Source organism: Lactuca saligna, chromosome 4 (assembly GCF_052625555.1).
Source record: "Lactuca saligna cultivar CGN05327 chromosome 4, ASM5262555v1, whole genome shotgun sequence".
Lineage (NCBI taxonomy): Eukaryota > Viridiplantae > Streptophyta > Magnoliopsida > Asterales > Asteraceae > Lactuca > Lactuca saligna.
The window spans coordinates 36,622,604-36,634,647 of record NC_136420.1 but is presented as its reverse complement, the minus strand read 5'-3'; the positions used below and the strand labels follow the sequence as shown (position 1 = coordinate 36,634,647).

Sequence of the window (12,044 nt, the reverse complement as noted above, 5' to 3'; positions counted from 1 at the left end):
TTGGTGGATCGGTGAAAGGTCATGAGCCATTGATTGTATGCATGTATATGTATTGTGATATATGGTATTTTGGGAACACTCACTAAGCCTCGGCTTACAGTTGTTGAATAACTATTTTCAGGATGTTCTTCTAATCGTGGAAAGGCTCAACATGACTATACTCGCATCGAAGAAATTAATAATTTTTTTACACTTCTACTTTAAATCTCTTTTATGTTTAATAAATGTATGACAATGATATTTCAATAAATTTGGGCTTTTGGACATATTTTCTATATGTTTAATAAAAAATTGTGTTGAAAAATGGGACGTAAGAAGTTGGTATCAGAGCCCTGGTTTGAAAGAATTGGATGAACACTTGTGTGATTCCGGACTCAAACTAAGGATCTGAATAATTTTTCTATATCTTTTGAAAGAATTTTATTTAAATGGAAAGGATGTGATGCATACATTCAGCCGAAGCTTAGAAAGGAAAACGATTCCCAATATATCCATATTGTTTATATTGTTGATATGTGAATTATTAGAAATGCATGCTCGTATAAGGGCTAAGGATCTTTTCAGGAGTTGCATTTTAAATAGTCTGATATCTAGTGTGCCTTGTAGTCCTAAGGATTGCTTTTATGTGCTACTTGAAACCTATGCTGATATCAATACTTACTAAGTGTATGCTTTAAATGGTACCTAACTAGGATTTTATAGCCTTAGAATGCTTAATTCAGCCTTACTTCCTGTTCCTTGTTTGGTTGTGGACTTATGGTAGAATTATTTATTTGACTGTCTATCCGATCCTGGATTATGTACGATTTGCATACACAAGGCGACTATTGATGTTAGGAGATATTTCTAATTGTACGGTTAGTAAAAATCCTAGAAGAAAGTCTAGGGAAACTAATAATTTGGCCCCTGTAACACTAGGTGTGTGAAAAGGCCTATTGGTAGAGAAGTGTAGTGACTTGGAAACATTGGGACAATTCTTGGATCTTGTATGGATAGGTGTGGAAAGTAGTATGGAATCGTACTACCGGAAGCACAGGATCCGTACATGAATCAAGAGAAGCCACAAAGTTACTAAGGAATTGTAAAAGGTCTGTTATTTCGAGTTATACATTGATATTAATTTATTCCCATTTTATATCATCAGAATAGTAATGATCACAAGAGAAAACGATTCTAGTTCTGGAACGGGAACGGATGGGTTAGGTCCAAGCGAGACTGATATACGCGATTGGATAGAGGCGACGGTATCAGCAGCTGTAAGGGAGATGATTCCAGAAATGTTCGGATCCATCAAAACCAAATTAATAGCCTTTTTTTTATGAACGGTATGTTGCGGTCACTAGTACTGCTGCCGCCACAGCCAATACTGTTGTTTCTGCTGCAACACCGTCTGGATACAAGGAAATGCCTTACCGAGAGTTCAACAACACCAAACCCCCAGAGTTTGATGGTGTCAAGGATCCAATTGTTGCTATGAGATGGATTTCAGATGTGGAAGGATGTTTCTACACTTGTGCTTGTCCGGCAAACCTGAAGTTTAGATATGAACAAAATCTTCTTCTTCGGGAGCAAAAGACTGGTGGAACTTTGTCATTAAGAACTATTCACATGCTGAGAAGAATGCGGTGACCTGGGAGTAATTTGTTGAAAAGTTCAGGGCAGAGTATGTCCCACCGGTAGAAAGGGAGTGACTCGCTCAAGAATATCTGTCACTCAAACAGACCACATAATCGGTGACTGAGATCACTAAGATGTTCACTGAAAGGGCATTGTTTTGCCCGGATATGCATCCTCAGAACATGTGCAAATGTCTCGATACTTAAGTATGCTTATGACGGAGATTAGGGAGTTTGTATCAAACAATCAATATAGGACCTTAGTAGAGATGCAAGAGCATGCTAGGAGAAGAGAAATTGAGTTGGAAATCCAAACAAAGGAAAAGAGGCATACTCCAGCTCCATCTCATCCAACAGTTAAAAGGTTCAAGCACGCCGATTCAAGGTCTGGAGGACAGAAGGGTCCTAAGTGTAACAATTGTGGGAAACCACACGAAGAATTCTTTCGTACCCTGGTTTGCTATAAGTGTGGCAAGGAGGGACATTACAGTCGAGACTGTAAACAGGGGATTCAAGGGACACGCATTTGTTTCCACTACAACCAGATGGGTCATATCAAGTCCAAATTCCCCTTCTAAAATCAACAAGTGCAATACAAGTTCCAACATCGACAACTTTGAGGATAACAGATGGGCGTCAGGGCAGAGCTGAAGCTCCAAAGGCCAAGGGACGAGCTTTTTAGCTCACGTCAGAGGAGGCTAAGGTGGCATCAGACATTCTAACTGGTAAATTTCTAGTCAACTCTATGGATGCCTTACTATTATTTGATTCTGGAGCAAGTCATTCCTTCGTATCACTTAATTTTAGCAAAAGCATCGATATCACCTTAGGGGATTTAGATTACCCTCTAAAAGTCGAGATAGCTGACAATCGAATGATTAGAGCATCAAAAGTTTATCATAACTGTACCCTAAAGATTTATGATGTTAGTTTTCCGATAAATCTCATTCCCATTCCTATGCGAGAAGTGAATATAATAGTAGGTATGGACTGGCTAGGCCAGTTTGAGGCCCTGATCGATTGTAGGAAGAAAATAGTACGTGTTCGGACTCCAAGTGGAGGAGAACTAATCATCCAAGGTGAGGGTTCCAAAAGAAGTTCGACATTTTGTTCGGCTGCAAGGGCCAGAAAATACCTACAACATGGTTGCAAGGGATTTTTGGCCTATGTGATCGACACCTAGAAGAAGAAGAAGGAAACCGTTGTGGAAATACCATTAGTTTGTGAATTTCCTGATGTTTTTCCTGAGGACTTACCTGGTGGGCCTCCAGAGAGACAGGTAGAATTTAAAATTGATTTAATCCCTGGTGCGACACCTATAGCCAAATCACCCTATCGTCTTGCACCCCCAGAGATGCAAGAATTGTCTAATCAACTTCAAGAGTTGATGGAAAAAGGGTTCATTCGACCGAGTAGTTCACCTAGGGGAGCACCAATTATTTTCATCAAAAAGAAAGATGGATCGCACAGAATGTGCATCGACTACAGGGAGCTTAACAAACTCACAGTAAAGAATCGTTATACACTACCTAGGATTGACAACTTGTTTGATGAACTTCAAGGAGCATCATGGTTTTACAAGATTGACCTAAGTTTAGGATACCACCAGATGAAAGTAAGGGAGGAATATATACCAAAAATGGCCTTCAGAACTCGATATGGCAACTATGAGTTTGTAGTGATGCCTTTTGGTCTCACTAACGCACCCGCCGTATTCATGGATTTAATGAACCGTATGTGTAGACCTATGCTTGATTGTTTAGTAATCATGTTTATCAACGATATCTTGGTCTTTTCAAAGAATCACGAGCGGCATAAGGAGCATCTAAGAGAGATACTCGAAGTTCTAAGAAGGGAGAAGTTGTATGCGAAACTCTCCAAGTGTGAATTTTGGTTACGAGAGGTCCAGTTCTTTAGACAGCTGGTCAACCAGGATGGTATTTTGGTCGATCCATCCAAGATTGAGGCAGTAATGCGGTGGCCGGTACCGACTATTCCCTCCGAAATTCGAAGTCTTCTGGGATTAGCAGGATATTATAGGAGATTTATTCAAGACTTCTCCAAGATTGCGGTACCAATGACTCGTTTAACGATGAAGGGTGTTGTTTTTCGTTGCGGTCCTGAGCAACAATTAGCATTTGAGACTTTGAGGCAAAAGTTATGTGAAGCTCCAGTGTTAGCCGTTCCCGAGGGTATGGATGACATGGTAGTTTATTGTGATGCGTCAATCATGGGTTTTGGAGCTGTACTCATGCAACGAGGTCGGGTAATCGCATACGCCTCTAGACAGTTGAAGCCTCATGAAGCTAACTATCCAACACATGATCTAGAGCTGGGAGCAGTGGTCTTTGCTCTCAAGATTTGGAGACATTACTTGTATTGAGTTCGGTGTACCATCTACACAGATCACAAAAGCTTGAGATACCTAATGGATCAGTCAAATTTGAATATGAGGCAACGTCGATGGTTGGACGTAGTAAAAGACTACGACTGTGAAATCCTTTACGCCGATAAAGGGAATGTGTTTAAGAATGACTGTGATCACTCCCATCCTTGAAATAATCAAACAAGCTCAAAATGAAGCAGTAAAAGAAGAGAACCGCAAAAGAGAAAGAATTGTGGGGAAGATTTCAGCCTCTTGATATCCCAATGTCGAAATAGGAGAAAATAATAATGGATTTCATCACTAAGTTACCAAAGACTTCTCGTGGTGTAGATAATATATGGGTGATAGTAGATAGGTTGACTAAAAGTGCTCAGTTTTTGCCTATCCAGGAGAGCTCCTCGGCTGAGAAGCTTGCAGATATATATATGTTAAAGAAGTGGTCTATTGGCATGAAGTACCTATCTCTATAATCTCTGATAGAGATGTTTGTTTCACTTTCAGATTTTGGAGGAAGTTCCATGATGAGCTAAGCACACGATTACATATAAGCACAGCCTATCATCCCCAAACCGATGGACAAAGTGAAAGGACAATACAAACTCTTGAGGATATGTTGCCGGCAAGTGTACTTGACTTTGGTGGAAGCTGGGATACATATCTACCATTGGCAGAATTCTCATACAACAATAGCTTTCACTCTAGTATTGGTAGGCCTCCCTTCGAGATGCTTTTTGGGAGGAAATGTCGGACACCAATATGTTGGGGAGAAGTTGGCCAAAGAGTTATAGGAAGCACTGACGTTGTAATCAAGACTACTGAGCTTATTCAACAAGTGCGAGAGAGACTGCAAACTGCTCAGAGTCGACAAAAGAGTTATGTAGATAGACGTCGATCGGATCTTGAGTTTCTAGTTGGAGACCTTGTACTACTTAAGGTTTCACCATGGAAAGACGCCATTAGATTCCGGAAGCGGGGCAAGTTAGGCCCTAGATATATCAGACTTTTTTGCCTACCGTTTGGATCTTCCAGAAGAACTTAGTCAGATCCACAACACTTTCCATGTTTCTCAATTAAGAAAGTGCATTGCAGATGAATCCGCAGTTGTACCTCTCGATGATATTCATGTGGATGAGCGTCTAAACTACATAGAAAAGCCAGTTGCAATCTTAGATAGAAAAACAAAAACCTTACGCAACAAGACAATTAATTTGGTAAAAGTGCAGTGGCAACACTGGAAAGGATCAGAATGGACGTGAGAATCGGAAGAAGAGATGACAAACAACTACCCAAAGTTATTTAGTTAGATTTCGGGGACGAATATTGGTAAGTGGTGAATAATTGTAATACCCGTATTTTCAACCTACAATTAAACAATTATATTTTAGAGCGTCGATTATTAATTATAAAATTTAGATTGATCGTAAAATAATATCCATGTATATTTTATTAAATATATTGGATATAATTTGAATTAGGATAATACTATATCAATATAAAGGTAAAAACATATCGATCATAAATATAAAATCTATATATATATATTATTGGTTATTATAAATAGAAAAATAATATATTATTTTGAAAATTAAAATGAACACGTAATAAACGTAATAAAGTTAGTCAAACCAAATAAGTACGTTGATCAAATAAGTACGTTTTTATAAAAGGAAAATTATATATATTGGTTTCATAAATTAGATTGCTTTAGTTTCACAAATAAGTATATTAAGTGTTTATGAGAATTTCTTTTAAAGAAAAACATTAAAGCTTATCAAGAAATTGTGGCAAGATTTGATGACACGTATTGGTTTGTAAAACCTCCATATTTCCAATTTGCAGGTTGTAAACGTGTTAAGTTTTAGTGATGCATCCGTACATCTTTCATTTATTCACGGTGAATACGTGTTATTTTTATTTCAATGACTAAGCTACTTTGATTTAAGTCGGTGATTCCAAATTCAAGTATAAATAGAAGCATTGCTTAGTTAATTTTTATTCATCATATTGAACTTTAAATTTTAAAGAGCAAGAATAATAAATAGGAATTCTGGTGAGTTACGCTCGTAACTTTCCAAGCTATACCTAAATTAGGTGATACGCGCTTGTTGTGCTTATCGTAATCAGGTGAGTGATCTCACTATACTATGTATTACAATATATATTCATGTATGTTAGGTTAGAGAGCTAGTAAAGTAAAAATGTAATCTTTATGTGTTTTATATTATTATACTCAAGCTATAGAGTTAGCCGAAAATATAGTTTTTATATGCTTACTGTTACTATACTTGAATTAGTAGAATAAATGTAATCTCTATGTGTTTAAATGTTATTATATTTAAGTTATTACGGTTAAGTTAGGAGTTGACGGCGGAACGGCGACAGGTCGGGAGCCTATAGACCCGTGTGTTGACGACGAAATGGCAAGTAGGCCGTGAGTCTAGATACACATTTATTTAGTGGATCGGTGAAAGGTCGTGAGCCATTTATTGTATGCATGTATATGTATTGTGATATATGGTATTTTGAGAAACTGACTAAGCCTTGTCTTACAGTTGTTGAATAACTATTTTGCAGGAGTTTCTTCTGATCGTGGAAAGGCTCCAGCATGACTGTACTCATATCGAAGAAATTAATAATGTTTTTAGACTGCCGCTAAAAATCTCTTTTATGTTTAATAAATGTATGACAATGATATTTCAATAAATTTGGGCTTTTGGACATATTTTCTATATGTTTAAAAAAATTGTGTTGAAAAATCGGGACGTAACAAGTTGGTATCAGAGCCCTGTTTTGAGAGAATTGGATGAGCACCTGTGTGATTCCAAACTCAAACTAAGGAAGTGTATGCTTTAAATGGTACCTAACTACGATTTTATAGCCTTAGAATGCTTAATTCAGCCTTACTTCCTGTTCCTTGTTTGGTTGTGGACTTAGGGTATATTCATTTATTTGACTGTCTATCCGATCCTGGATTATGTACGATTTGCATACACAAGGCGACTATTGATGTTAGGAGAGATTTCTAATTGTACGGTTAGTAAAAATCATAGAAGAAATTCTAGGGAAACTAATAATTAGGCCCCTGTAACACTAGGTGTGTGAAAAGGCCTATTGGTAGAGAAGTGTAGTGACTTCGAAACATTTGAAAAATTCTTGGAACTAGTATGGATAGGTGTGGAAAGTAGTATGGACCCTTACTACAGGAAGCACAGGATCCATATAGGAATCAAGAAAAACTACAAAGTTACTAAGGAACTGTAAAGGGTCTGTTATTTCGAGTTATACATTGATATTAATTTATTCCCATGTTATATCATCAGAATAGTAATGATCACAAGAGCAAACAATTCTGGTTCTGGAACGGAAACAGACGGGTTAGGTTCAAGCGAGACTGATATACGCGATTGGATAGAGGCGACAGTATCAGCAGTTGTAAGGGAGATGATTCCAGAAATGTTCGGATCCATCAAAACCGAATTAATAGCCTTGTTTGATAAACGGTATGCTGCGATCGCTAGTACTGCTGCCGTCGCAGCCATTACTGTTGTTTCTGCTGCAACACCATATGGAGACAAGGAAATGCCTTATCGAGAGTTCAACAACACCAAACCCCCAGAGTTTGATGGTGTCAAGGATCCAATTGTTGCCATGAGATGGATTTCAGACATGGAAGGATGTTTCTACACTTGTGCTTGTCCGGCCAACCTGAAGTTTAGATATGAACAAAATCTTCTTCTTCGGGAGCAAAAGACTGGTGGAACTTTGTCATTAAGAACTATTCACATGCTGAGAAGAATGCGGTGACCTGGGAGCAATTTGTTGAAAAGTTCAGGGCATAGTATGTCCCACCGATAGAAAGGGAGCGACTCGCTCAAGAATATCTGTCACTCAAACAGACCACATAATCGGTGACTGAGATCACTAAGATGTTCACCAAAAGGGCATTGTTTTTCCCGGAGTATGCATCCTCAGAACATGTGCAAATGTATCGATACTTAAGTATGCTTATAACGGAGATTAGGGAGTTTGTATCAAACAATCAATACAGGACCTTAGCAGAGATGCAAGAGCATGCCAGGAGAAGAGAAATTGAGTTGGAAATCCAAACAAAGGAAAAGACGTATACTCCAGCTCCATCTCATCCAACAGCTAAAAGGTTCAACATGCCGATTCAAGGTCTGGAGGACAGAAGGGTCCTAAGTGTAACAAATGTGGGAAACCACATGAAGGATTCTGTCGTACCCTGGTTTGATATAAGTGTGGCAAGGAGGGACATTACAGTCAAGACTGTAAACAGGGGATGTAGGGGATGCGCATTTGTTTCCACTACAACCAGATGGGTCATATCAAGTCTGAATGTCCCCTTCTAAAATCAACAAGTGCAATACAAGTTCCAACACCGACAACATTGAGGGTAACAAATAGGCGTTAGGGTAGAGCTGAAGCTCCAAAGGGCAAGGGACGATCTTTTCAGCTCACGGCAGAGGAGGCCGTGGTGGCGTCAGACGATGTAACTGGTACGTTTCTAGTCAACTCTATGTATGCCTTAGTATTATTTGATTCTGGAGCAAGTCATTCCTTCGTATCACTTTAGTTTAGGAAAAAGCATCGATATCACTTAGGGGATTTAGATTACCCTCTAAAAGTCGAGATAGCTGACGATCGAATGATTAAAGGATCAAAAGTTTATCGTAACTGTACCCTAAAGATTTATGATGTTAGTTTTTCGATAAATCTCATTCCCATTCCTATGCGAGAAGTGAATATAATAGTAGGTATGGACTGGCTAGACCAGTTTGAGGCCCTGATCTATTGTAGGAAGAAAATAGTACGGGTTTGGACTCTAAGTGAGGGAGAATTAAGCATCCAAGGTGAGGGTTCCAAAAGAAGTTCTACATTTTGTTCGGTTGCAAGGGTCAGAAAATACCTACAACATGGTTGGAAGGGATTTTTGGCCTATGTGATCGACACCCGGGAGAAGAAGAAGGAAACCATTGCGGAAATACCAGTAGTTTGTGAATTTCATGATGTTTTTCCTGAGGACTTACCTGGTGTGCCTCCGGAGAGACAGGTAGAATTTAAAATTGATTTAATCCCTGGTGCAGCACCAATAGCCAAATCACCCTATCGTCTTGCACCCCTAGAGACACAAGAATTGTCTAATCAACTTCAAGAGTTGATGGAAAAAGGGTTCATTCGACCGAGTAGTTCACCTTGGGGAGCACCAATTATTTTTATCAAAAAGAAAGATGGATCGCACAGAATGTGCATCGACTACAGGGAGCTTAACAAACTCACAGTAAAGAATCGTTATACACTACCTAGGATTGACGACTTGTTTGATCAACTTCAAGGAGCATCATGGTTTTCCAAGATTGACCTACGTTTAGGATACCACCAGATGAAAGTAAGGGAGGAATATATACCAAAAACGGCCTTCAGAACTCGATATGGCAACTATGAGTTTGTAGTGATGCCTTTTGGTCTCACTAACGCACCCGCCGTATTCATGGATTTAATGAACCGTGTGTGTAGACCTATGCTTGATCGGTCGGTAATCGTGTTTATCGATGATATCTTGGTCTTTTCAAAGAACCACGAGGGGCGTAAGGAGCATCTAAGAGAGATACTCAAAGTTCTAAGAAGGGATAAGTTGTATGCGAAACTCTCAAAGTGTGAATTTTGGTTACGAGAGGTCCAGTTCATTGGACATTGGATGGTATTTTGGTCGATCCATCCAAGATTGAGGTAGTAATGCGGTGGCCGGTACCGACTACTCCCTCCAAAATTCGAAGTTTTCTGGGATTAGCTGGATATTATAGGAGATTTACTCAAGACTTCTCCAAGATTGCGGTACCAATGACTCGTTTAACGAAGAAGGGTGTTGTTTTTCGTTAGGGTCCTGAGCAACGATTAGCAGTTGAGACTTTGAGGCAGAAGTTATGTGAAGCTCTAGTGTTAGCTCTTCCCAAGGGTATGGACGACATGGTAGTTTATTGTGATGCGTCAATCATGGGTTTTGGAGCCGTACTCATGCAACGAGGCCGGGTAATCGCATACGCCTCTAGACAGTTGAAGCCTCATGAAGCTAACTATCTAACACATGATCTGGAGCTGGGAGCAGTGGTCTTTGCTCTCAAGATTTGGAGACATTACTTGTATTGAGTTCGGTGTACCATCTACACATATCAAAAAAGCTTGAGATACCTAATGGATCAGTCAAATTTAAATATGAGGCAGCGTCGATGGTTGGACGTAGTAAAAGACTACGACTGTGAAATCGTTTACCATCCAGGTAAGGCCAACGTCGTGGATGATGCATTAAGTCGAAAAACAACTAGTACGCCGATAAAGGGAATGTGTTTATGAATGACTGTGATCACTCCTATCCTAGAAATAATCAAACAAGCTCAAAATGAAGCAGTAAAAGAAGAGAACCGCAAAAGAGAAAGAATTGTGGGGAAGATTTCAGCATTTAGCGTTGACAGTCGTGGGTCATTAACCTTGCATGGTAGGGTTTAGGTTCCATACTCTGGTGGGACCGGACAAATACTGACGGACGAAGCACACAAGTCCAAGTTCTCAATTTATCCAAGAGCTACAAAAATGTATAGAGACCTTAGACAAAATTATTGGTGGCCCTGTATGAAAAGGGATGTGGCATGGTTCGTCGAGAGGTTTTTGACTTTTCGAAAGGTCAAGGCTAAACATCAGAAACCCCATGGAAAACTACAGCCTCTTTATATCCCAGTGTGGAAATGGGAGCAAATAAAAATGGATTTCATCACTAAGTTACCAAAGACTTCTCGTGGTGTAGAAACTATATGGGTGATAGTAGATAGGTTGACTAAAAGTGATCAGTTTTTGCCTATCCAGGAGTGCTCCTTGGCTGAGAAGCTTGTAGATATATACGTTAAAGAAGTGGTCTCTCGGCATGGAGTACCTGTCTCTATAATCTCTGATAAAGATGTTCGTGTCACTTCCAGAGTCGATAAAAGAGTTATGCAGATATATGTCGATCGGATCTTGAGTTTCTAGTTGGAGACCTTGTATTACTTAAGGTTTCACCATGGAAAGGCGTCATTAGATTCCGGAAGCGGGGCAAGTTAGGCCCTAGATATATCGGACCTTTTCGAATCATTGCCCGAGTGGGCAAGGTTGCCTACCGTTTGGATCTTCCAGAAGAACTTAGTCAGATCCACAACACTTTCAATGTTTCTCAATTAAGAAAGTGCATTGCAGATGAATCCGTAGTTGTACCTCTCGATGATATTCATGTGGATGAGCGTCTAAACTACATAGAAAAGCCAGTTGCAATCTTAGATAGAAAAACAAAAACCTTACGCAACAAGACAATTGATTTGGTAAAAGTGCAGTGGGAACACTGGAAATGATTAGAATGGACGTGAGAACCGGAAGAAGAGATGACAAACAACTACCCAGAGTTATTTAGTTAGATTTCGGGGACGAAATATTGGTAAGTGGGGAAGAATTGTAATACCCGTATTTTCAACCTACAATTAAACAATTATATTTTACAGCGTCGATTATTAATTATAAAATTTAGATTGATCGTAAAATAATATCCATGTATATTTTATTAAATATATTGGAGATAATTTGAATTAGGACAATACTATATCAAAATAAAGGTAAAAACATATCGATCATAAATATAAAATCTATATATATTATTGGTTATTATAAATAGAAAAATAATATATTATTTTTAAAATTAAAATGAACACGTAATAAACGTAATAAAGTTAGTCAAACCAAATAAGTATGTTGATCAAATAAGTACGTTTTTATAAAAGGAAAATTATATATATTAGTTTCATAAATTAGATTGCTTTAGTTTCACAAATAAGTATATTAAGTGTTTATGAGAATTTCTTTTAAAGAAAAACATTAAAGCTTATCAGGAAATTGTGGCAAGATTTGATGACACGTATTGGTTTGTAAAACATCCATATTTCCAATTTGCAGGGAGTAAACGTGTTAAGTTTTAGTGATGCATCCGTACATCTTTCATTTATTCA

General features: G+C 38.6%; 1 protein-coding gene across 1 annotated transcript; it reads left to right on the top strand.

Moving 5' to 3' along the window:
- Window positions 1-4,289: 4,289 nt before the first annotated feature.
- LOC145039487 (uncharacterized) lies at window positions 4,290-5,864 on the top strand. The gene is made up of 4 exons (XM_078987541.1): window positions 4,290-4,456; window positions 4,504-4,976; window positions 5,092-5,213; window positions 5,757-5,864. Exons 1-4 carry the CDS (start codon window positions 4,290-4,292, stop codon window positions 5,862-5,864), a joined length of 870 nt encoding a protein of 289 aa, XP_078843667.1.
- Window positions 5,865-12,044: the final 6,180 nt, after the last annotated feature.